General features: G+C 40.3%; 1 protein-coding gene across 3 annotated transcripts in view; it reads left to right on the top strand.

Moving 5' to 3' along the window:
- The window catches only part of per2 (period circadian clock 2), a 64,407-nt gene that overhangs the window by 24,435 nt on the left and 13,579 nt on the right, over nucleotides 1-26,393 (top strand). For all 3 annotated transcript variants that reach the window (XM_073040908.1, XM_073040906.1, XM_073040907.1), the window contains 13 exons: nucleotides 5,324-5,402; nucleotides 6,110-6,216; nucleotides 6,402-6,555; nucleotides 7,269-7,377; nucleotides 7,472-7,603; nucleotides 9,692-9,797; nucleotides 10,771-10,936; nucleotides 11,730-11,836; nucleotides 12,345-12,491; nucleotides 14,265-14,531; nucleotides 15,798-16,567; nucleotides 20,176-20,350; nucleotides 23,066-23,222. In XM_073040908.1, coding sequence (XP_072897009.1) covers nucleotides 5,324-5,402; nucleotides 6,110-6,216; nucleotides 6,402-6,555; nucleotides 7,269-7,377; nucleotides 7,472-7,603; nucleotides 9,692-9,797; nucleotides 10,771-10,936; nucleotides 11,730-11,836; nucleotides 12,345-12,491; nucleotides 14,265-14,531; nucleotides 15,798-16,567; nucleotides 20,176-20,350; nucleotides 23,066-23,222 — 2,476 coding nt within the window. The remainder of the gene's footprint in view (nucleotides 1-5,323; nucleotides 5,403-6,109; nucleotides 6,217-6,401; nucleotides 6,556-7,268; nucleotides 7,378-7,471; nucleotides 7,604-9,691; nucleotides 9,798-10,770; nucleotides 10,937-11,729; nucleotides 11,837-12,344; nucleotides 12,492-14,264; nucleotides 14,532-15,797; nucleotides 16,568-20,175; nucleotides 20,351-23,065; nucleotides 23,223-26,393) is intronic.

The raw sequence follows: 26,393 nt of genomic DNA, 5'->3' as shown, positions 1-26,393 counted from the left end.
AATGATTCCAATACCAACCCCTGAGGAACACCAACAGTCGCTGGCAGCTAACCAGATAAGATCCCCCTTATTCCCACTCACTGCCTTCTGGCTGTCAGCCATTCCTCTATCTATGCCAGTAACTTTCTTGTAATGCCATAGGATTTTATCCTGTTAAGCAGGCTCCTGTGTGGCACCTTATTCAATGACTTCTGAAAATCCAACTAAATGACACCCACTACAACTCCTTTCTGAAAATCCAACTAAATGACATCCACTACCTCTCTTTTGTCCACCCTGCTTGTTACTTCCTCAAAGAACTCTTAACAGATCGCTCAGACAAGACTTCCCTTTACAGAAACCATGCTGACTTTGACTTATTTTATCATTGGTCTCCAACTACCCCAAAATCTCATCCTTAATAATAGACCCCAACACTTTCCCAACCACTGAGGTTAGGCTAACTGGCCTAGAATTTCCTTTCTTTTGCCCTCCTCCCTTCTTAAAAGTGGAGTGATGTTTGCAATCTTCCAGTCCTTCAGGATCATGCCAAAATCAAAGTGACCTTGAAAGATCATGACCAAAGTATCTGCTATCTCTTTAGCAATCTCTCTCAGGACTCTGGGATGTAGTCCAACTGGTCCAAGTGACTTATCTCCCTTAAGACCTTTGAGTTTGCCTAGCACTTTTTCCTTTGTAATAGCAATAGCACTCAGTCTTGCGACCTCTGGCACACTGCTAGAGTCTTCTGCAATGAAGACTGATGCTAAGTACCCATTGAGTTCATCTGCCATTTCAGTGAACAGGGACTTCCTAACAGGGCAGGGCAGTCAATTCACCCAGCACTTGCAGATAACTGTTAACTTTTGGTTGGCTCCCCATTGAGCCCCTCAGCAGAGTGCTGTGCAGCAGCACTGTTGCAGACCCTGCCTCTAGGCAATTTGTTGCACATATTGTTTGTACGTGAGGTTCTACTATGAGAATTAAATTAATTCCTGCTTTGCCATCATCTTTACTCCCTGCAAGCTCTTCCACCTGTTGCTGGTGGCAATTCTTGGGTACTGAGAAGAGAAAGGAACATTTATAGTGAGTGGAGAGGGTACATTGAGTGAAGTCCTAAAAAAACTTAAGTGCATTTTTCTGCCTGGCCTGCTGTGTTCCACCAGCATTTTGTGTGTGTGTGTTGTTTGAATTTCCAGCATCTGCAGATTTCCTCATGTTTCCTCTTTAAATTCACTACTGCGAAGCCTCTGCCAGTGATGCCTACACTGAAGAAGTTTAAATCTTCTCTTTGACGGGAGTTCAGTGAAACCCTCTCTCGCTGCTCCCCATCTATAATTCCTTCGGCCCTTCAACTTTTCGATCATATTTTGACCCAGACCCGCTATTACAGCCATATATCCTTCCTTGGAACGTGTCTCCGCCACCAACTGACTCCAGTTGGCTTCAGGATCCGTTTTCGAGCTTCTCAATTTGGACCTTCTGAGGATCCCATGTACTCACATTTAATTGACTCTGCCTCCCGTTGTTTCTCCCGTCGAGCTCTGAGGTCGACACTCTCCGCCATGTGAAGTTACCTGGCGTCCCTATCACAATCCCTTCCACGCCTCCGGGACACCTTTTTCTCCGTTTGCAATGGACCTGCCTGTTATTTCATCCTCCGTCGGATCCATGTATGCAATCGCTGTTTCTTTGACTTTATCACATCCTGCAAGGATCGCAAGATCTTCCATCTGCAGACCCCACAGCATAGACTTCGTATCGCAGCCCCAGGCCCAGCTGTCGATCTTGGCTGCCCCAGCAACCCTGGGCATATTCAAAACCCGGACTCCAGGACCATCAACGCAGGTTCCAATGACCATGGACAGCTTCAAAGCGATTGCGCAACCACCGACTGCGACTCCAGCCTTGAACTCCAGGCTGGGTCTTCACATGCTGTGATTGTGACTCCTGTCTCTCCTTCCCCCACCACCACTCTGCAATCCCCTCTCCCTCAGATCCCATCGTCAGCACCTGGGCCCTCAGAGGCTCCATCTTCCTCTCACCCCAACCCTTCCCTCTCCACTGACACTCCCTTCCCCCCCCCCCCCCCCGATCCCATCTCTCATCCGTGCCGGGTCTTTACCATTCCCTCTGACCTTCAACTCTCTGAGGCAGAGCACTCTGTCCTCATTGAGGGCCTCACCTTTCTCCCCCTTCGCCCACACCTCAGTGAGTTCCGCGTACGCCATGATGCTGAACTCTTCTTCCGCCGTCTCTGTGCCTACTTCTTTGGCAAGGACTCTCCTACCCCCACCGATGACTTCTTCTCCCATCTTCAACCCTTCTCCTCTTCATGGACACCCCGCTCTGGTCTTCTGCCTGCTCTGGATCTCTTTATTGCTAATTGCCAACGGGATATCAACTGTCTCGACTTCACCACACCCTGTTCCAATTCCAACCTAACTCCTTCTGAACGCTCTGCTCTCTGCTCCCTCTGCACCAATCCCAACCTCACTATAAAACCCGCTGATAAGGGGGGAGCTGTTGTTGTCTGGCGTACTGACCTCTACCTGACTGAGGCACAGCGACAACTCTCAGATACCTCCTCTTATTTACCCCTTGATCATGACCCCAATAAGTAGCATCAGGCCACTGTCTCCTATACCATCACCAACCTTATCAGCTCTGGGGATCTCCCATCCACTGCCACCAACCTCATAGTTCCATACCCCGCACTTCCCGTTTCTACCTCCTACCCAAGATCCACAAACCTGCCTGTCCAGGTAGACCCATTGTCTCAGCTTGCTCCTGCCCCACGGAAATCATTTCTGCATACCTTGACACTGTTTTATCCCCCCTTGTTCAATCGCTTCCCATCTATGTTCGTGACACTTCTCACGCTTTCAATTTGTTCAATGATTTTAAGTTCCCTGGCCCCCATCGCCTTATTTTCACCATGGACGTCCAGTCCCTATATTCCTCCATCCCCCACCCGGATGGTCGCAAAGCTCTTCGCTTCTTTTTGGATTCCAGACCTAACCAATTCCCCTCTACCACCACTCTCCTCCGTCTAGTGGAATTAGTTCTTACTCTCAATAATTTCTCCTTTGGTTCCTCCCACTTCCTTCAAACCAAGGGTGTAGCCATGGGCACCCGTATGGGTCCCAGTTATGCCTGCCTTTTTGTTGGCTTTGTGGAACAGTCCATGTTCCAAGTCTTTACGGGTATCCATCCCCCTCTTTTCCTTCGCTACATCGACGACTGCATTGGCGCTGCCTCCTGCACGCATGCTGAGCTTGTTGACTTCATTGACTTTGCCTCCAACTTTCACCCTGACCTCAAATTTACCTGGTCCATTTCCGACACCTCCCTCCCCTTTCTTGATCTTTCTGTCTCCATCTCTGGAGACGGCTTATCTACTGATATCTACTATAAGCCTACAGACTCTCACAGCTACCTGTACTATTCCTCTTCCCACCCTGTCTCTTGCAAAAATGCTATCCCCTTTTCACAATTTCTCCATCTCCACCGCATCTGCTCTCAGGATGAGGCTTTTTATTCCAGGACGAAGGAGATGTCTTCCTTTTTTAAACAAAGGGGCTTCCCTTCTTCCACCATCAACTCTGCTCTCAAACGCATGTCTCCCATTTCCCTCACATCTGCCCTCACCCCATCTGCCCGCCACCTCACTCGGGATAGGGTTCCCCTTGTCCTCACCTACCACCCCACCAGCCTCCAGGTCCAACGTATAATTCACCGTAACTTCTGCCACCTCCAACGGGATCCCACTACCAAGCACATCATTCCCTCCCCCTCCTTTCTGCTTTCCACAGGGATCGGTCCCTACGTGACTCCCTTGTCCACTTGTCCCCCCGCCCCCAGCCCTTCCCACCGATCTCTCTCCTGGCATTTATCCTTGTAAGTGGAACAAGTGCTACACCTGCCCTTACACTTCCTCCCTCACCACCATTCAGGGCCCCAGACAGTCCTTCCAAGTGAGGCGACACTTCACCTGTGAGTCAGCTGGTGTGGTATACTGTGTCTGGTGCTCCTAGTGTGGCCTTTTATATATTGGTGAGACCCGACGCAGACTGGGAGACCATTTCGCTGAGCACCTATGCTTGGTCTGCCAGAGAAAGCAGGATCTCCCAGTGGCCACACATTTTAATTCCACGTCCCATTCCCATTCTGATATGTCTATCCATGGCCTCCTCTACTGTTAAGATGAATCCACACTCAGGTTGGAGGAACAACACCTTATATACCCGCTGGGTAGCCTCCAACCTGATGGCATGAACATTGACTTCTCTAACTTCCGTTAATGCCCATCACTCTGCCTGTTCTCCATCTCCCTCTGGTGCTCCCCCCTCTTTCTTTCTCCCGAGGCCTCCCGTCCCATGATCCTTTCCCTTCTCCAGCTCTGTATCACTTTTGCCAATCACCTTTCCAGCTCTTTGCTTCATCCCACCCCCTCCGGTCTTCTCCTATCATTTTGCATTTCCCCCTCCCCCCGCTACTTTTAAATCTCTTAGTATCTTTCCTTTCAGTTAGTCCTGACGAAGGGTCTCGGCCCGAAACGTCAACAGCGCTTCTCCTTGTAGATGCTGCCTGGCCTGCTGTGTTCCACCAGCATTTTGTGTGTTGTTGTTTGAATTTCCAGCATCTGCAGATTTCCTCGTGTTTGCATTTTTCTTGCTGTTTTCTCATCTTTAGACAAGAGCCAGGGACCAGGCTATAACAAAATTATAATGTTTAAAAATATAATTTAATATTCTGAACTGTATATAGGGCATAGGTGTTAATTATCAGAATTATGTGGACATTATTCTAACTAAAATGCTTCACTGCATTCATGATATTTAGTTTCAGTTAAAAGCAATAGATGATTATTAATGTCCAGAAAACCAGAAAAACAGGAAGCACAAACACATCATCAGTGGTTGAATATGCCGTGAGTGTGGGACTTCTGGGAATTCTCCGTTACAAGAGCATTTTTTACTACCCCTCTTACACCCAGTTGGTGTGTTCCTCGATGTTCTCGCACTGGTAGCATGATGTTTATTTTGTTTAATTTGTACATTGCGTATAGTTTATCTTGTACACAGTAAAGTTTGTTAACTTCATGTTGGTCCTTGTCTTCTAATGTACTATGCAAAAAGCTGATTTTCATTACATTTTTACCCTGTGTATGTATACCAATGATAATGAGCTAGTGGACTGGAGTTCATGCTTGAACTTTTTAATTTCATTAGGTGCCATTTGCATTCTAATTAGACTGTTAACCCAGGATAGGCTCAAGGGAAAGAATTTGCTAGGCAACTGTTTAAGTTGTAACACCTGTCTTTTACGTTTATTTTATCAGCACCACGAATTCCCCATGATAAGAGGGTGTTTACAACCACTCACACACCTAGCTGCATGTTCCAGGATATTGAAGAGAGGTATGTAGAGAACCAAGCATATTTGCATCAACAGAAGAAAGTTTTTTTAAAAATTTGTGTTTTTAATCTTTTAAAGTACATTTAAACTATGTAAAATTAATTTCCAAATAATATTACTTTCCACTGTATGTTACCAGAATTGTTTCAAAAGCTTGATTTGTATGCCCTGATGAAGGGTCTCGGCCCTAAATGTCGAACTATTTACTCTTTTACATAGGTGCTGCCTGGCCTGCTGAGTTCCTCCAGCATTTTGTGTGTGTTGCTTTGGAATTCCAGCATCTGCAGATTTTCTTGTATTTGTATGTTATTTGCCCTCTACTGGTCAAATGATGTATCTAAACTGGTATTAAAAACTTGAGTTAATACATGCAATATGCTGGAGGAAGTCAGCAGGCTAGGTAGTATCTATGCAAAAGAGTACATTCGATGTTTCAGGCAGAGACCCTTCAGCAGGAAGCATTGATTGTACTCTTTTTCATAGATGCTACCTGGCCTGCTGAGTTCCTCCAGCATTTTGTGTGTGTTGCTTGGATTTCCAGCATCTGCAGATTTTCTCTTGTTTTTAAAAACTTGAGTTACTGAGTTTTTGGGCAATGATATCACTTAGTTTGATGTTAGTTTTTTTGTCTACTTATATTCAACTTTATGCTTCATTTGCATGTTATTGAAAATGTGCATTGTGCAAATAATTCCATTTGCTTTCACAGGGCTGTCCCTCTCTTGGGTTATTTGCCTCAGGATCTCATTGGAATGCCCATACTGATGCACTTGCACCCTGATGATCAACCCTTGATGGTGGCCATTCATAAAAAGAGTAAGTTTACGGGTGTAACTTTTAAAACGAAAATTGCCAAGCATCATTTTCCTCACCTAAGTGAGGATCACTGCTAGAAATCTGATATCCATGTTAGTCACTTTTCCTAAACAGAGCACAATCAATATTTGTTATTTAGTTTAATTTTGTTTTCAGTTAAAGTACATTCATTATTTTTTACTCAGTACTAAAGCAGGCAGGACAACCTTTTGAGCATTCGCCAGTTCGCTTCTGCACACAAAACGGTGACTATATCACAATTGATACCAGTTGGTCAAGTTTCGTAAATCCCTGGAGCAGAAAAGTGTCCTTCATAATCGGAAGACACAAAGTACGAACGTAAGTAGTTTTGAGTTATTTATAGAAAATGTTCATGATTGATCAATTTGGACATGAGTTTGTTACAGATTAGCAAATAAGTCAATTAACTCTTGATGTGGTGCTGTGATTTTCTTCGTGTTCTACGGAAGTTGTATGTTCACCCCATAAATGCATGGATTTCCTCAGGGTGCTCTGGTTTCCTCCCACATTCTAAAGACGTACGGATTAGTAGGCTAATTGGTCACATGGGCGTAATTGGATGGTGCGGGCTCATTGGGCCAGAAGGGTCTGTTACCGCACTATATCCCTGAATAATTAAACAAAAGATTAAACACACGAACAAACAAATAGGAGTAGGTTCAATGCAAATGTCGGTCAAGGTTGTTAAAAATTAAAAAGATGTGGTTGTGAAGAACAAAGAGTATAAATAATGTTGAAGGAAAGTATTCAACCTAAAATTATATTTTTTGAAGAATTGTTCTCCTTATTAATGTAGGTGATTATAAATACTGAAATTTCTTCATAATAATGCCTTTTGAATCCAGGTGCTCAGATTAGAGTTACTGACCTAGTATTAACATAACCAAATCAGAGCTTTTATTATGAATGTTTATCAGTCAAATGATGTGCAGTAATGAATAATGCTGAGAATTGTACACCTGCAAAGTGAAATGTGTTAGATATTGGCAGATACAAGGACTCATGGAATGATATCTTTTTTGTTATGAAAGGGGTCCTTTGAATGAAGATGTATTTGCTGTTCCGGAGTCTAGTGAAATGAAGACACTCAGTCCTGAAATACAAACCATCACTGAGCAAATTCAGCAGCTCTTGCTACAGGTAAAACTAGTTCACATTGTGTATTCCAATCTAAATGCAGTTTGTGTCCATTTCAATGGACACTATTAAGACTACTTATCCTCTCTCATTTTAGCCAGTTTACAACAATGGTTCCAGTGGGTATGGATGTTTGGGCAGTAATGGATCTCACACACAGATCATCAGTGTAGCTTCTTCCATGGATGCTAACGGCAACATCAATGAAGAGAACCACTGGGACAAACCTGTAAGCTATTTCTTCCACAAGCTAAGTTATGCTAACACATATGTTGATTATCAATCAAAAAAGGCATTGAATAGACAATCATCAGTTAAAGCATCATGTTTACAAATCTATAAAGCTGAATGGAAATTAAGTTGTTTAATGAGACTAGGATGGGTTCGGAATTCCCCTAATTGAACTCTGAACTTTAATCCATTAAAGATGCCATGGTAACATAGCAGTTAACATGACACTTTCACAGCTTGGAGCATCGGAGTTCAATTCCAGCCCCATCTGTAAGGAGTTTGTACGTTCTTCCCTTAACCAGATTGATTTACTCCCACAGTTTAAAATATGTACTGGTTAGTAGTTTAATTGGTCATTATAAATTGTCCTATGATTCGGCTAGTGTTAAATAGGTAAGTTGCTGGATGGTGTATTTCTTTGGGCTCGAAGGGCCTGTCCCACACTTTATCTTTTTTAAAAAAAAAGTCGCCTGTATATGTCAAATGATTGAGTTTATGTGGACAAATGTGGCAATATGGCTCACAATTCTTCATATTGCCTGCTTTTACTGATGACTCTGGCTCAGAACTGTTCACGTGTTCTTTAAGCCTTTGGGTACTTCACTTGAGCTTGCAGCGTGTTGGGATAATTGGTGCTGAACCCAGTATTTACCTCAGTTCCACATCCAGCATTGTCCAGCAGAAGCCATTGAATAACAGTACTGTGCAGCAATTTCACTTTGTCCAATCCCACTAGCTATTGCACAAAATCAAACAGCCCAGAACCATTGAAATCAAAAGAAAGATCAGAGCTGTCATCTGAATGGAGCTAACTTAGCTCAGATATGAATATTCTGGTTGTTATAGATCAGGATAACTTCTCTGTCATAGATCCAACAAAGAAGTTACAAGTAAACTGCTAAAATTACCTGTTTTGTGTTATAGGTTTTCAATGCTCATCTGTCTTACACCAGTTGCAAAATTAAAGTGATTTAATAAGAAACATCAAACAGTACAGGTGACCCCACATGATAGAGGGATTTGCATCCCTAAAAAATGGTCCATATCACAATTTTGCATAACTCACAAGCTGCGCATGCATGGATGTATGTGGGTTGAAAATAAATTTTGTGTTTATTTATTTACTTTTATGGACATAACATTCACAAGAGTGAATATTTATTCTGTGTCCCAGGTTTTTGGGTAATGATTTATGAATTCTTTAAGGGTGAATTTCAATTACCAGAACTGCTGCAACAGGAGTCACCTGTATTTTGTGTTATTGTTAAGAGAATTAAAGTATTTGTTTACTAATAATTATTATTAATACTTGCAAATAGCAAATAATTGGTTGGCGACATTATTCAAAGCCTGAAAATGTTACACTTAAAACAATCAGACTGATATCCAATTAAATGAATGTGGCTTCTAAAATTCTAAAATTGGACAAGATATCCAATTATAAGACGTAGTTATTCACTAAAGGATTAATTTATATAGGAAATTTCTGTGATCTCCAGAAATCCCAAAGAGGCTGAAGATAGTTAAATATTTTTTAACATGTGACCATCAGTATATTCCTGGGAAAGTACAGAAACACATAAATGGCAGTGAGATACATACACAGATAATCCACAGTAGTGATTTTGACGGAATATAAAACTGTCCGAGACCCCTATGTTCTTTGAAAAGTGTATGAGAATCTTTTTTTATAGGTAAGACAGAGTCTCAGATTAAATACTCATGGAAAGGTGCCTTCTGACTGTCAGTCTCTCCCTTAGTAATATATGGAGGTGTCAGTTTGGATTATAGGATGCCAACTGGTTTCACAGCCATCTGGCTCCTAGACACCCATGATACCACTGACACAAGGTTGATAATTCTCATATAGAATTTGGACCTCTGAAGTTAATAGTATTTTGCTTTTAGCAGTTAATCAATCTCTGCCCTAGTTAGTTCTTCACACTTGTAGTCTAGTACATTGTATGTTTTAAATCTCCTTTCTTTTGTGGTCTATCTACTTTTTTCTAACAAAGCTTCATGCCTTCTATAAAACAATTTTGGAAGAATTATTTAGCTTTGTCCTTTGTTTCTGTTTTTTTTTCAGATAACAGTTCAGAAAATTTGTAAAGATGAACACCTGGGCAGAATCCAAGGGCAAACAGATTTCATTGAGAAACCAAAAAGTGAATCAAAACGCAGAAACAAAACTGGTAAAAGCCCTAATTATTTTTCATTCATTATCTGGACATACATAATTGGATTAAGCTAATTCTGATTGAAAAGCACCTCAAGTCCAAGCATAATATTTTCCATTGCAGCTGTCCTTGTTTCATTACCAGTTAATGTGGAGCTACGTTATTCTATGAATGTGCATTGATTTCTGGTTACATAGAAACCAACAATACAAAAATAAATATAGAAAAGCTGCTATTTACCATGAAGTAACACTACCTCATTATTTGTCTTTTGCATTATTTATTTATTTATTTATGTAACTTGTGGTAATTTGTATATCTTGCTGCCATAAAACAACAAATTTCCTAGCATTTGAATAATAATAAATCTAAGTATTTTGGGACCAGAATTTTGCTGAATATGTGTACTACTTAAATATTCAACTGCAGCATTTTTAATTTGTCTAAGAAGTAACATACATCTAGAATAGGATAAAAGAAGTGTTTGACTGTTACAAGTTAGCCTGTTTTGACTAAAGTATTTAAAGAGAGTTTAAAAGATACATTATCTGACTTTTATTTTAGTTGAAGGAAAAGCAACAGGCAAAGTATTTCTTGATTTCTGCTCATTGCAGTATTTTGCCTCTGTCTTTAGATTATTTAAATTTTATAGTTGAACAGTTTGATCATTTAATAGTTAAATGATCTTGTAAGTTCTGACTTGCTCAAGAAGAACAGTCAGTTTAACGAAGTGAGAGTCACAGGAGCCAAAACACAATACCGGTTTCCTAGTCACATTTTCAGATTCATTGAACACAAGTTCTGCTATAACCCAAAACAGTTAATCTTCTTCAACTGAGAAACCGTGTCTATTCCTTTTATTTTATTTTCTAAGTAAGCGTATTTTTCTGAAAATAATCCATTTGGAATTTTGTCCCATCTCTAAATGATTGGAGGCTTCATGTTGTAAGCAACTTGTTCCAACTGTAAAAGTATATTTATTTTGTAGGAATGCAAAAAGAGTTGAGCAGCCATACCAAAGATTTAAAAATGAGCCCATCCAAGGGTGCTTCAATAAATAGCGCTGGAAAAAACATGCTCTTAGATGAACCAAGATGTAAGGAGCATTCTGGATATTGCTATCAACAGATCAATTGTCTGGATAGTGTAATGAGGTGAGTGACATTCTGAACCAAAACATATGTATTTACAAAAAACACAGGGATTCATTTGTTGGCCTGGATTTCATAGCCAATTGCAAAGTGACAACTTGCTTTATTGGTCTATAAGAAAGAGGCAAAGATCCTTGGAACTCCTTGAAGTAGATTCCTTCTTTCTTAATGAGTTGCTAAAGGACCCAGCTCCAGAAGAAATCCTGAGCTCAGTGACCGCAATATCAGCAAGCAGGATGAGCACACAATCAGAGTCCAAGGTTTTAACCAGCTTCTTAGATATTCCAGTATGCAAAGTAAAGGTTGGAATGCACATATTGAGCACAATACATCACTGGTGTCTTATAGGCAAACGTAGAAAACCTTTTGCATGTATGAAGGTTATATGTTTAGATTTGGAAGATCCCAGATCTTTGACAAAGGGAGGAGGGGAAAGTGCCATGGTGTACCTTGCATTGAGTGTTTATTGCCTTATCCAAAGAAGTCACATCTGAAAGTGCTGCGCTCCTTCAGAGTTGCGCTGAAGCTTCAACTGTGAATAAAGGTAGTAACTATAGCATTCCGAGGCAAACGAGAGTGCATCCTTGAGCCACGTTGACACTTAAAGGATCAGAAAACATTACCTTCCTCAATGTTAGTATATTAAAAAAAAGCATTTACACTTCAGTCTTATATTTTTTATATATAACTATAGCAGACTATTACTTTGAGAGGAAAAATGAAGACATAACAGGTTGAATTAACCAGTGTCTCTCTTCTGTTACTGAGTTGATTTTTATTTCTTCGATGTTTGCAGATATTTGGATAGCTACAATATTCTGTACTCTATGAAAAGGAAATGTAATTCTTCATCACCGTCAGATGATGACAAACAAAAAGTTGACAAAGTGGATAATTCTAAAGGTATTTTATGCTGGTACAGTATTTACCAAGACTGACATTGAGATGCCTTTTATTTGTTGAAAAAGACTTAGCAAGCTGTGGAATTTGCACAGCATTTGTTTCATTGCAATGTTTCTTTAGCAAAGCTGAAGTGTTTTAATATTTCAGTGGTTTATTTACCAATAATGATGAATGAAAATGCAGATACTGGAAAAATAGAATCAAAACGAGATGTTGGAAACACACAGAAAATCAGCCAGCATCTGTGAAGAGAGAAACAGAATTAGTGTTCCGATTTTGATTTCCTATCATCCGCTTGAAATAGTAACTCTGTTTTGTCCTCTGTGAATGTGGTCTGTTTCCAGTGTTTTTTTTATATCCATAAATGCATATTTACCCAACACGCCACCGTTTACTAACTGCCATTGAGTCTATCGTAATCAAAATTCGGAATTTGTTTCACGAAGTAATCAGTAAAAAGCAAAGTATAAATGTGAGTATTTGACCTGCAGCATTTCTTTCCCTGTAGCTCAATTCAAGCCCACGAAAGAGATGCCTTCTGGAGCGGTTGTTGGCACACCCCTAGCACCACTCACCTTGCCAAGGAAGGCAGCAAGTGTCATCAGCCAAGGAAGTTACAGCAGCACTATTGTTCACGTGGGAGACAAAAAGCAAGGTACTGCAATAGGAGGTGCAAGATAATTGGGTGATTAGTATATGCACTAGAAGCATTCATGTAAAGTTAGATAATTGCCTGATTAGACAAAGGCCTTCTGAGAATGAAAGGAGATAAAATTTGACTTCTAGTGGCATGAGGTGATACTTGTTCTGGCCTCAACAACACCAAATTCCATTTTTCTAGCACCCTTGACAAAGCAAACCCCTATCAGAATATCTCAGGATTCACGAGTTATTAATCATGGATCACATAATGATATGTTGGAGCTGGTGGTGGAAAGGTTGGTCAAATAGTCAACTTTGAGGAGCATGTAAAAGTAGGAAATGAGTATGGAGGTAGAGAGATTTAGGGTGTGATTTCTAGTGCTTAGGGTCTTGGCAGCTGAACAAACGATCACCAGATACTGAGCAATGAAAATGTGGGATGAATAAAGCACCATAGCTAAAGGAACGTCGATAACTAAGGGCTATAAGGACGGAAGAGATTACAGGAATGGGGAAGACTGAGAGTAAAGAAAGATGAAAGAGTGATCAGGTAGAAATGAGCCAGAATGCAGTGCTGACCATCAGGCTCAGAGATTGTGAATGAACAATTGAACTTCAGCTAGCCAGGAGTGCATTTTCCAGAGAACAAAAGCATTGATGAAGATTTCAGGAACAGTCCTGAAAGCAGACAGGAACAAAGGCAATTATATTTGTAGAAAGTGGAGGTGTTAGATACTTCTCAGATATTTTGGATCCAAATCTCAACTTGGCTCTGGTTCAAATAAGACACCTAATTTGCAAACAGTTTGTTGATATCTTTTAGCATTGCCAGGGAGAGGTATAGAGCTAGTAACTATGCAGCAGTTTATGAAGAAATTTATTTTCCTATGTTATTGGATGTCAGTGGAGCAGTCATAACAAAACATTTTTATAAGATCGTCAAGGAACAGCATATAGACAAGAAATAAGTAGCCAAGGATCGATCCTTTCAGAATTCCAGAGGTATTTGCATAGAAGTAGGAGGAGTCATTATTCCTGAAACTAGTGATTACGGTCATTTGGAAACCAGGTGAATCCAGTCCCATCCACCTGAACGACAGCGGAGATCTGCTGGATAAGCATAGTAGCATCAACTACGGAAAGGTCTGCAGCTAGATTGTAAGGAGGAGGGATGGGTTATTTTTGTTGCAGTCATATAGACATCATAGCATTGTTTTAGCACTGAGGCAGAGTCAAGAATCACAATGCAACAATATGTGGAAGTTGTCCAGAACTTGTCAGCACAGTCAGTAATGCTTTTTGACCCAGCCAGCTCTATCAGTACATGTTTGAAGTCCAGTTTCCAGTCAAGTGGACAATAAAGACCAGAGTTGAGACACTGATCAGACTTCAATTCCACATGTTGCTCATTGCCCAGTGATGTCCTTTAGGTAATTTATGTACAAATGTATGTTGTTGTGACATTTAATTTTCAATCCCTAGTTCTGTACCCATCTAAATGGCATTTTTTGAATAGTATAATTCTATAGGCTATTCCACATAGATCTGATTAATGCATTTGCAATAGATGTATCTCTCTCCCGCTTTTGCTTTGCTACTTGCTATTTCAAGCAATGCTACAATGATCTGGGTGTGGTCAGATGGAAAAGATCATGCCTAGCCAACATGATCAACCCAAACACTTTTCTATTGGGACAGTTATTCTAATAGTTGTATTTGATGCGTGTATTTTAATACAAAATAAAAGCTCTCTTACACTGCAGTTTTAAAATTAAAATCCTGACAGAAATCCTATTGGAGGATGGACTTGGTATTGCTGATCCAACAGAGAACGTGACGTCACCTGCGCTGGTCACCACTGCATCTTCTGTGAACCCAGAAAAGGAACCGTACAAAAAACTTGGCCTCACCAAAGAAGTTTTAGCTGCTCATACTCAAAAAGAAGAACAGATATTTTTGAGCAAATTCATGGAGCTGAATAAACTAAAACCTGTTGAAGCTTCTTACAAACCCTCTTTGCAAAATCATCACAAAGGATTTTCAGGGGATCGTGGTAAGATTTTTACCAATGTGGCTGCTTTTTATTCCTGTTTTAATAGTGTGATATTGCTTTATATCTGCGAGAATAGCTGTTGAGAATCAATGTATAATGTTGCAATACTGGCTATATGTTGCATATAATTCCATATACAGAATTTGATATCTTCCACTTAAATCAAGTTTTGGGAAAAATGTTTGTACTCATAGATCATGAAAGTTTGGATTAAAGGATGGAAATTGTAATACACTTAACAGTGTTAAATAATATTTCTAACATTTAGGAAGACAAATTGTATTCTCAGGTCTCCTGCATTGCTCTGTTTTTCTTAAGTGGAAGGGCAAAAACATCCTCTAAATAGAAACCGTGCTGTTAATATTAACGCTTGCATGTACGAAAGCTTTCGGTAACCTGAAGTATTGGACTTATTGGGTCAGGGCACTTGTGACTATTCAGTGCAGAAAATTGACAACAGCCACTGTGTTAGCTTAAAACCTGTGTCTTGATTTTTATTTTGGAGATTGCAGTTTGAAGATATCAAACCAGATGATTTGATATCAAATCATATCATTTGCTCCATAATGCTCTCGTGCTGAATGGCTGAAAGCCGGAGACTTATAAACTGCCGGTTCAGTCGGGAGTAAATTGCTTTTAATCACCAAGCCCGAGGGACACGGGAAAACAGGGAATTAAAGGGAAACAGGGAGTCAACGGTCCCGATTGTAACACAAACAAAGGAAACTTAAAGGGAAACCGATCCAGACCATGACACATGGCTGAAAGGAAATTTTAAATTTAAATAATTAAAACAAGGAAGGCCAGTCTCAGTACTGGTAACCACAATTACTGGTACTTACTAATTCACTTATGTACTTTTGGAAGAGATAGCATATTTCCTTACCTGAACTAGCCTTTGTATGGCTCCTGTTTACCAAATTTGGTGGACTTTTAATTACTTTAATTCAGAAGCAATTGGAAATAGATGAGAAATGCCAATAGATCCCGTAAATGAATATTTTTTAAAATCTCATCAAGCTTTGCCTGTTCTGATAGCCATTCCAAAGTTGCCTTAATTGAACTTTAATTCATTGTCTCTTGGAAGATTTTCTGCTGTCCTGTATCCCATTGCCTCATTTTTAAACCGTTCATTTCCAGAACTACGGCATTGGAATTATGCCATACCCTTTGACACCCTTCAGTCGCTCTGCTTTTCAGTGTAAAATGTCCAGATTAAGATTTGGAATAAATGCTTACATCTGTCTTACCTGTTCCCTTGTGTAGGTTCTCGAGGATTTAAACTTGCATGGAATCGTGGAGAACATGCGCACAAAAAAGGTGGGAGGAATAGGAAACCCAAATCGAAACGCAGCAAACAGCAGGGATCATCTGACAGTGCTGCAAGTCTCAACACCAATCATAGACATCCCCCTTGGTCCCCATCTGCTCCTTTACAGCAGATATGTCCACCATTACCAATTACCGCTGTCATACCGACCTACCAGCTACCAATGTTTTCAGCCCCTGGGGGCATGCCTTTTGTTACAGACCCATCTCTGGGCAACTTTGAAAGTGGTCCTGCTGTTCACTGCAACCCTCAACCTTCACCATTTCCTGCACCCTTAGTGCCTCCATTGGTAGCAGTAGTGTGGCCTAATTATGTGATGCCTCCTGTAACTGAGACCATGCACCAGCCAATTTTTCAGCCGCCGCTCCCTTCACAGCCAGGCTTTTTGCCTGCACAGAACTCATTCCATTCTCAGCCACAGTTTCCATCACAACATCATGATCAACCAGCAAGAGGTGAGAAGATGCCTACAGTAGAATCTCGAGGAGTGAGGTCCTGTCCAGGACCACCAGGACACAATCCCACTCCATTATTCCACTCTAGGTCCAGTTCACCTTTGCAGCTAAACCTACTGGACGAGATGCCCACAACCTCCGAAGCGGTTGGAAGTGTAGGTGCCGCTGGGTTAATAGTGGATGGAGGGGGAATAGCCATCACTGCCAATGTTACAAACGTGGATGCCATTGCAAAAGACGAAGCAGAACTTGTGAGTAACTTATTAATTAAAAGTAGTGATGCCTAGAAGTTAGATTGATCTGCATGATGCAATTTCTTTGAAAAATCAGTCAGAGAGAAAATTGTGGGTTTACTGGGATTTGCACAAAGTATGTGCTCTTCCACCTGAGTCCTCCCTGCATCAGACACACTTTTATGTATGGAGGAGCCAGAGTATGTGTGTACCCAGCCACCATTTACAAACTAACTGTGATGCAGGCCAAAGCTCTTCATCCCCAACTTCTGAAACAGTCCATGTACCCTTCCTGGTGGTACTACCATTTCCTGGACTCAATTTTACCTCTCTCAGCTATTCCATTATTCTGACTTAAGCATTTCCTTTTACACTGCTTCATATTTTTATATTCTTTTATATACCGCAGCGTTCTGTTGTTTTGTGCTCATTGCTGTATTTATTAAGAATATAGCACAGTACAGGCACTTCAGTGTTGTGCTGAGCCATATAAACCACAATGCCTCATGATTTTCTGGATAAGCGTACCACGAGAAACGTCGTCAAACTAAAATCCACATCATTCAATTTGCTGCTGGCTGCTGGTGTAGTGGCATCAGCACTGGACTTCAAGGCAGATGGTCCGGAGTTCAAACCCAGCCGGGTCCCAAGCTGGGCAGCAGCAATGTCTGTGCGGAAGAAAGGCCTGGCAATCTACTTCTGTATCTTGCCATGAAAACCCAATGGTTATCAGAAAAAATTTATAAAAATTGCATTGGCAGTAGCCAAAAAAGTTATCGCAATTACTTGGAAATCTGATTTAAGTTTAACTATGGATCGTTGGAATAATGAAATACATAGTTGTATTCCACTTGAAAAAATTACATATAATCTAAGAAATGAATATGATATATTTTTGAAAATTTGGTCCCCATACTTACAAAAGATAGGATTAGATACATAGGTCCTTTGAAGATAAAATTATAGTAATTGGGGAAAGTGATAATAAATATCAAAATTATTTTGAACTCCATGGAGCATGTGGGGATCCTCCGATATCCAGGCAATCTTTCTTCTCTTTTTTTTTCTTTCTTTAGATAAGGGTTAAGGCGGGGAGGGTTAAGGGGAAGGGGTAGGGTTAACATCATTTTTCTTACTATTTTATCACCACATTTATTCTTTGTAATCTCTAAAATTTAATAAATAAATAATATTTTTTAAAAACCGATGGTTCATGATATCATGCAGAGTCAAACTCAACTTAATGACTAAACGACAAACCTTCATCAATTTGTTTTATTACCTCCTCGATAAACTCAATTAAGCTTGTGAGGCACAGCTGCCCCTCACAAATCCATGCTGACTATCCCTAATAGTAGTAGTGCAATTGCTTGAATCGAGACTGATGTTCTCCCAAGGGGTTATACCCTTATTAAAGAATACCTGTGCGTGACTTTGTTTAACATGGGGGAGCCTGATGCATGGGCAGACACTACACAGTTATTGACAAATCAGTGTCCGGGTCCATTGGCATGGTATCCAAGACCCTTCACTGTCGCAGCCTTCCTCCACCTTCACTGGCATTATGATGTGTCTTCATCTTCTGGCGGCTTCCCTGTTGAGTTCTTGGTTGGATCACTGTTTGTCTGGAACCTCCCCCTTGACCTTACTGCTGTGGGTGACCCTAAACTCCAGATGGCGTCGCTCTTGGGATCTTGGGAACTCACAGGCCTCTCCACCACACCAAGGCAACTACCCATGGAGAAGATAATACGATGCTTCTCCAATTGCTCGTAAATCCTGTCCCTAAGAATCCCACCCAGTAGTTTGCCCACCACTGACGTAAGACTCATGGTCTATAAGTTACAGGATCATCCCTATTAACTTTCTTGAGCATGTATACTGCTGCCACACTGAGGGTCATGTGAACAAGGAAATTTATTGCACCCTGGTGTGCAAGAGAATAAGTTAGTCTAATCTGGAGAAAATTAGGAATTAGAAAAGACATTTCAACTTAAAATTAATAAACGTGACAAAGTTTTAAAATTTAGCATGCTATAAAAAAGATTTGCAATATGAATAATTTAGTTGATTTATCACTGTAACTTCAGTAGTTTAGGGAAACCAAATTGGAGAGCACTTTTTTACAACGGGAATTAATTTTTGTATTCATTTACTTATTTTTGTTGTATATGTAGGGTTAGCAAAAGTGTTTTCTAGGATTCTGCAGTTTGTTGAAGGGAAATGTAATGCTGGGGAAGGAAGGGAATATTGACCATCAGATAAAACTGCTTATGCTGGGAATCTGAAATATAAACAGGAAGTGCTAGAAATGTTCAGCAAATCATGCAATTTTTATGAAGGGAAAAGGAGAATTACTTTTTTTACCTCGGTGATCATCTGAATATCGTCATTTGACATCTTTATATACTGAGTTTAAATGTTATCCAAAAGACAATGCCCCATCTGTGCAACACTGCACTGGAATTTCCACCTTCATTTTTTTTTCCCTCAAGGCTCTCAGAAGACTTGTACCCACAAAGCTATGTCCTACTTTCATCTCATATTACAGACCCAAATCCAATTTGTATGTGTTTTATATTCTCTTGTGCAGAATCTAATCAATAACCTCTCAAGTCTCAATGGACAACCTCTGTGTCTGCTGTGTCAGAAGTTCATCAAAAATGTATTTGTACGTGAAAAGTTATGCCAACTTGTGGTCCAGTTTCTGTTGATCAAGGCACTTAAACTCCTTTCTTCGCTAATAGATTTAAGTAATTTCACTGCATCTGACAGTTCATAAGTAACTTTTTTTTCTAGCTGTCTTAACAATCAGAATCTTGTACCTCTAGAATGGAAACTTTAAAAAAATTCAGTATGTTGACAGCTGAAAACTGACTCTTCTCAGTTCTTTAATATAAAACTGAAAATGCTGAAAACACACAGCAAGTGAAACAGCATCTGTGAAAAGAGAAACAGTTACATTTCCACTCCAAAGCCCTTCATCAGAAATTGGAATTGTTGCCAGTAAGAAAGAAGGCAGCAAAATTATGGGTAGAACAAAGGGAATATGTTTGATATGGTGAGACCAAATGGGTTAATGTGGGCAGTCACAAGTACATTGTCTTTGTGTGTGAAATGTTTTGTTATCTAGATAGTAGAACGTGGCTAGCAGAATAGACCATACGGTTAGAAGTGGAAAAGCTGAATCAAAATAACAACAGAAAAAGTAAGCTAAGGTTGGGTAATTCAGTATTACATCTGTTCTCATCACCTGTTTCTTTCACAGTCTCAAGCAGATTTGGAGATAAAGGCACCTCTGCCATTTTATAATTGTGTTAAATGCAGTAGTATATACCTTTTTTTGGTGTCCTTAGTACTTTGTTTCCTTTCTGTACAAGTTGCCAAGCAGTAATTTAACACATTTACCATTAACTAGATCATATTATCTCCTGGACTGTCTATAGTGACCCTCATTATCCTGACTGTACCCAAGTTTTTCCATTAGTCATTGCTCACTGTTGTAGTCCAAATCCAAAGTGTCTGCTTCATTTTTACAATTCACTGTTCGTGCAACAGTTTGAAATTGTAATTAATAATACATTACATTTCTGTGGTCTAAACCCTTGTGTTTCTTTATTCTAAAGGCTGAATCCCCTGCTGAAGCCCAGAACAGTGATGCTCACTCCACTTCTACAGACATTCTGGACCTGTTACTACATTCAGACACCAGATCTGCAGGCTCAGGGAGTGTGGGATCATCAGCCTCGGGCTCTTCCAGATCTCCATCCAATGGGTGTGGAATGTTGGGAACTGACACAGGTAACTTCATGGAAATAATAGTTCACACAGTTGTACAATTTTGCTTTACCAATGGTTAGAGAAAGGCCACTAACTAGAAGTATGTCCTTCCATTGCACACTGTTCCCACCAATTTTTATGAGGCATTGCTCAGACTACACTTGGAGGATTGTGAGCAGTTTTGGGTCCCTTATCTAAGTAAAGGTATACTGGCATTGAAGAGGGTCCAGACGAGGTTCACAAGAATGATCGCAGGAATAAAAGGGTTAATGTTTGAGGAGTGTTTGATGGCTCTGGGCTTATGCTCTTGGGAGTTTAGCAAAAGGAGGAAGGATCTCATTGAAATCTACTGAATATTGAAAGGTCTTGATAGAGTGGATGTGGAGAGGATGTTTCCTGTAGTGGGGAAGTCTAGGACCAGAGGGCACAGCCTCAGAATAGAAGGACATCTATTAAGTACAGAGGTGAGGAGGAATTTCTTTAGCCAGAGGAGTGGTGAACTAGTGGAATTCATTGCCTGATAGCTGTAGAGACCAAATCATTGGGTATATTTCAAGAAGAGGTTCTTCATTAGTAAGGACATCAAAGATTACAGGGAGAAGTCAGAAGCATGAGGTTGAGAGGAATAATAAATTGACCATGATGGAATGGGGAGAAGACTTTTTGAGCCGAATAGCCTAATTCTGCTCCTTATGCATTAATTGTTGTAAGGTCTAATTGTCACCTTGCAAATCAAATTAATAGAAGCAAAGCTAGTAGTTTAATGTTGGGTTTATTTGAGGACACATAAGCAAGAGAAAAAAAAGTGATGCTTTTGTTCGTTTTGTGGAAATTGGCATTTTAAACTTGTTTTGCAGTTGTTGATGCATCTAATATCCAAATAGAATCCGAGTCTGATGGTATTCAAGCAGTTAAATACTGTTTATCAATAAAATTGTTGATTTATTATTTATTTATTAATAAAATAATGTTTGTTAAGCCATCGGTTAATTGGGCCAGCTATTTATTTGGGAGAACCCTTAAAGAAAATAAACTAATCGAGAAAATTGCCCGGATTCTCTTCATTTATTTGGGACACTACGTCGCTTAATTGGGTCAGAAGACTATTGCCGAACATTTTGTAACTAGCATCAGATATGCACTTGTGTGGCGGTTAGACACTACACCATGCTTAGGGTGAACAGATTTAAAATGACATCAGTTAAGCTTGCTTGTGTTCAAAAAGTAGTGATTTTTGTCACTGATAGTTGGTGAGAAATAAACATTAAGACCATTCAGAACCGTTTTGCTCACTGTGGTTTCAAGCATTCAGGCTTGGAGATGCCAAAAACAGCCAGAAGTGAAAATCAAATGATTTCACTACTTCAGCAACTTAGGAACTACAAAGAATTTAAAGGTATTGAAATTATCTTGAATGTTCCAATGAAAATGAAGATTTGGAGGATGCAATCATCAGTAGCATTACATGAAGACAGTCCATTATCTGTACTGGGTGTCTGTGCTGATTTTGTTCATTTACAGTCAATCAAAAGAAAATGGCAGTGTACACTGGATGAATTCCTCTGTCAATAACAATTAGGAACTAAATAAAGTTTTATAGTACAGCAGTAGTATAGATACTGTTCTTATATGTTCTGTTTTATTTAAACACATAAATTATTACTCGTTTAAACAGTAGTTTCCCCTTTTTAACTATTTCCATGAAACTTCGGCTAATTGGGCTGCCACTTAATTGGTCAATATGTACTGATCTCAATGTCTCCCAATTAACTGGAACCTACTGTAATTGTTTTTGGATGTAACTACATTCACAGTGAAATGATGAAAGCCAGTTTAACAGCGGCATATTTATAGAAGATTGTGTTTGGAAAGCCAGAGCCTCGCCCCCATCTACTACAAAGTCCATTTTTCTGACCAAGCCACTAGTATAATGAGAACTAACTCTCCTTCATCAAAAAATCAGTGGGAACTATGGGTTTCTTTGTTTTGGAGCTTGGGCAAGGTCACTGGTGAATTTCTTTTGCTTTGGAATGTACAAGGAAGTTCTATAACTTGATACTGGGTGAATGACAAGAATAAACTCCCCTTTAGGTAAGATTATCCATTCCTCTGGAAGCAGTAAACCTTATTAATAGAATACATCTCCAACCACATCAACAGTGTGAAAGCACCTTCACCAGAAGGACAACAGTAGTCCCAGAAGGTGGCTCACTGCTGCCTTCTCAATGTCAATTAAGATGTGCATAAAATGCTAGTCTTTCCAACAAATCCCAGATCCCGTAAATGAATAAACATGTACCGTAGATGTCGGATTATAAGCCGCTACTTTTTTCCCACATTTTGAACAGCTTTGAACACTGCGGCCTTTACTACGGTGCGGCTAATGCATGATTTTTTTTCATGCCGCCAAAAACATTTTGCCTCGTAACAGTAGACCAATAAAATTGATGAGTAGTTCACAGAGGTCCAATGAAATTGTACGATAAATCAAGCGCACTTTCACAATTAAATTATTGTAAATCAGTCATTTGTACTCACCCTCATCAACATGGAAAACACTCGAAAATCCGGTGCGGCTTGTACAAGTACAAAATTGATTTTCTTTCTAAAATTAGAGCCAGCGGCTTTTAATCAGGTGCGCTCTGTAGTACGAAATCTACGGTAGTCTATATTGATTTTGTTTTCTGATTCTTTCTTGTTACTTAGGCTGATTACGTGTTCTTTATTTATTATTAGGGAGCAGCTACTTCAGCTCTAGCAAATATTTTGGAAGCAGTGACTCTGAGAATGAGAAAGTAGGCCAGAGCAATAAATATATGCACCAAAACCCGATCTGGCTAGAAAATGCAAATGCAGATGAGAGAACAATGATGACCTATCAGCTGCCAGTGAGGTAAGTGCCAAAAGTTCAAGTGGAAATGTTGTTGTGTGGGGCTTCAGAAGCTCTCCATTCTGTTTGTACTCTGCCTGATGCAGCCAGCAGCTGTGGTAGTGATCTCATGCTGTTCTCACTTGATTCCTAAAATCTGTCATTGCATTAATCCATGTTTTCTGCATCCTGCATTTCAAAGTCTGGGGTTGCCTCAGTAATGTTTAGTGCTGAAATTTGCCACTGTGATGATCTGAAATTCTACTGTTAATCGACTACATAAGTTTAGCAGTTATTAATCTATCATACTGAATATCACTTGAAGGGAAATGCTGCTTGTTTTAACTACAAAGTTGCCTTTGCTGGTAATTTTTCAGCATAAAATTGCTGAGATTGAAGAGTTCAGTATGAATAGAACCCACCTGCAGTATGAATAGATCCCTCCTCTTTATAGCTAGTTAATATTTTGATTATTTTAAAAGTTTCAAAGTTCAAAGTAAAATGCATTATCAGAGTACATACATGTTACCACATACAACCCTGAGTTTTTTTTTCTGTGGGCATACTTTGCAAATCTATAGAACGATAACTGTGAACAATAGACAACAAACTATGCAAATGCAGATATAGATAAATATCAATAAATAACAAACATGAAATAACGAGATAAAAGATTCCTTAAATGAATGTAGTTACTCCCTTTTGTTAAAGAGCCTGATGATTAAGGAGTAGTAACTGTTCTTGAACCTGGTGGTGCGAGGCCTGACGCAATTATACTTTCAACCCGATGGTAGATGTGAGAAAGGAGCATGGCTTGGGCGGTGAGGATCTTTGATGATGGATGCTGCTTTTCGATGGCAACATTTTGTGTAGATGTGATCAGTAGCTGGGAGGGTTTTACCTGTGAGATACAGGGCCAATTCACTACCTTTTGTAGGATTCTGTGCTCAGAGGCATTGGTTTTCCCATAGCAGGCTCTAATACAGCTACTTAGCACACTCTAACACACATCTATAGAATTTGCCATGGTTTTTGGTGACATGCTAAATCTCCGCAGTGTCCTGAGGAAGAAGTGATGCTGTCATGCTTTCTTCGCAATTATATGACTGGTCCAGGACAAGTCCTCTGAGATAGTGACATCCAGAAATTTAAAGTTACTGAACCTCTCCACCTAATTCTCTGATGATTACTGGCTCATGGACCTGTGGCTTCCCTCTCCTGAAGACTGCAGTTAGTTCCTTGGTCTTATTAACATTAAGTGAGAGGTTGTTGTTATGACACCACTCGGCCAAATTTTCAGTCTCCCTCCTGTATGCTGATTCATCACCGCCTTTGATACAGCCCACAACTGTGGTGTCATCAGCAAACTGGTATATGGTGTTGGAGCTGCACTTAGCCACCTAGTCATAGGTATAAAGTGATCGTGGGACTAAGTGCACATCTCTGTGGTGCTCCCGTGCTCATGGAGATCGTGGAGGAGATGTTTTGGCCAATCTGAACTGGCTGGGGTCTACAAGTGAGGATATCCAGGATCCAATTGCATAAGGGGGTATTGAGGGCCAGGTCTTGGATTTTACTGATTAGGTTTACTGAGCTATAATTGATAAAGAACATCCTGATGTATGCATCTTTGCATCCAGATATTCTAGAATTGTATGAAGAGCCAATGAAATGGCATCTGCTCTAGACCTCTTGCTTCAGTAGGCAATTGGAGCGGATCCAAGTCGCCACTCAGACAGGAGCTGATGTGCTTCAACTCCAGGTTCTCAAAATGTTTCATCACTGTGGATGTAAGTGCCACTAGGTGATAGTCACTTAGACAGGTTACCACGCTCTTCTTGGGCACTGGTACAATTGAAGCCTGCTTGAAGCAGGTGGGTACCACATGCTACCAGAGCGAGAGGTTTCCATAAATGCACCAGCCAGTTCGTCAGCACAGGTCTTCAGAACTCGGCTAGGTACTCCATCCAGACCAGATGCTTCCTTGGTTTGGATCTGAGCTAGCTGGACTTCACTAGAAAAAAACGTGAGGAAGGGTATTACATGCAGCAATTAGGGATGATAGTATAGGTGTAAACACACATATGTATATGATAGGTTAGTAATCGGGGTGGGGCCACGAGGAGGGTACGGTAGGGAGTATTCTGGAGTTCCGTGAATATAGCAGGTATTCATTCAAGCAACAACTGTCTTCAGTTCTTATTGTAAATTGCAAGCAATAAATTGAAGTTAAAAGCACAGGCTGGCCCACTTTGGCCCTCAGTGTGTTAGCCTGGTTACAGTGGTCCTTCACATCTCTCGATGATCTTATTAAATTGGCTCCAGTAGCATCTTCTTCCACACTTGCAATTTCCATTGACTCATGTTACTTTTCTTTCTTTGCCCTGTGATTTGTACCCTCTTTCCCTTTCTGCTCCTTATGCTGGCCTTTCTGGTGCTGCTACCTCTGCAGGCAGATGCACTACTTTTAACAGTTTTTGATTGTGTTGGTCCCTATCCTTGAGACTTCCTGACATAATTCCCGATCATTTTACCATTTCCTGTCCCTGCTTGGGGCTGCTGTCTCTCTGTGGATCATACATGCTCACTCTCCCTGTCTTGTCCATGTTATTTTCCTTTTCCTGAATTTATGATAGCACCTGCCTTACTTAGTGTGTCTATCCCCAAGATGTCCCTCATTGTTTGGACACACCCAGAAATCTACAGGAATTTGTACTCCCTCAAGAACGTGAGGCTCACTTCTCTTTGTCCTCATTGTTTCACCCCCTGCACTGGTAATGCAAATCATTTCTCTAGTCATGGGCAAATGTTAGTCAAATAAACTCTTCTCAGGCTTCCAGACAGGTACAAGTATCAATTTTAACTGCTCTTTATCAGGGATGATGCCTAGGCATTTCTGGTCTGGTGGTATATGTACCCCCGTTGTCCATCTCTTCTGATTGGTTATTGCTCTTCCAATCAGGTTTCTACTGTCCCACCTGGTTTACAATTGTTTCCAGATCTTACTTAAAGCGAGACCTTTGTCTTTGTTAAAATTACTTTCCTCCAGTTTTATTTCAATGGCTTCCTTCACCAGATAGTCCCATAAGCCATTGGTGTGACACAGTAGATTTGTGCTATCGAAGTCAATCCTTTGGCCGTTGCGAATGTAATGTTCTGCTACCACTGATTCCTCGAGGTAACTCAAACCGATAC

This window comes from Hemitrygon akajei, chromosome 3 (assembly GCF_048418815.1).
Source record: "Hemitrygon akajei chromosome 3, sHemAka1.3, whole genome shotgun sequence".
Taxonomy (NCBI): domain Eukaryota; kingdom Metazoa; phylum Chordata; class Chondrichthyes; order Myliobatiformes; family Dasyatidae; genus Hemitrygon; species Hemitrygon akajei.
The sequence above is the reverse complement of the archived record's forward strand: the minus strand, read 5'-3'. Positions and strand labels throughout refer to the sequence as shown.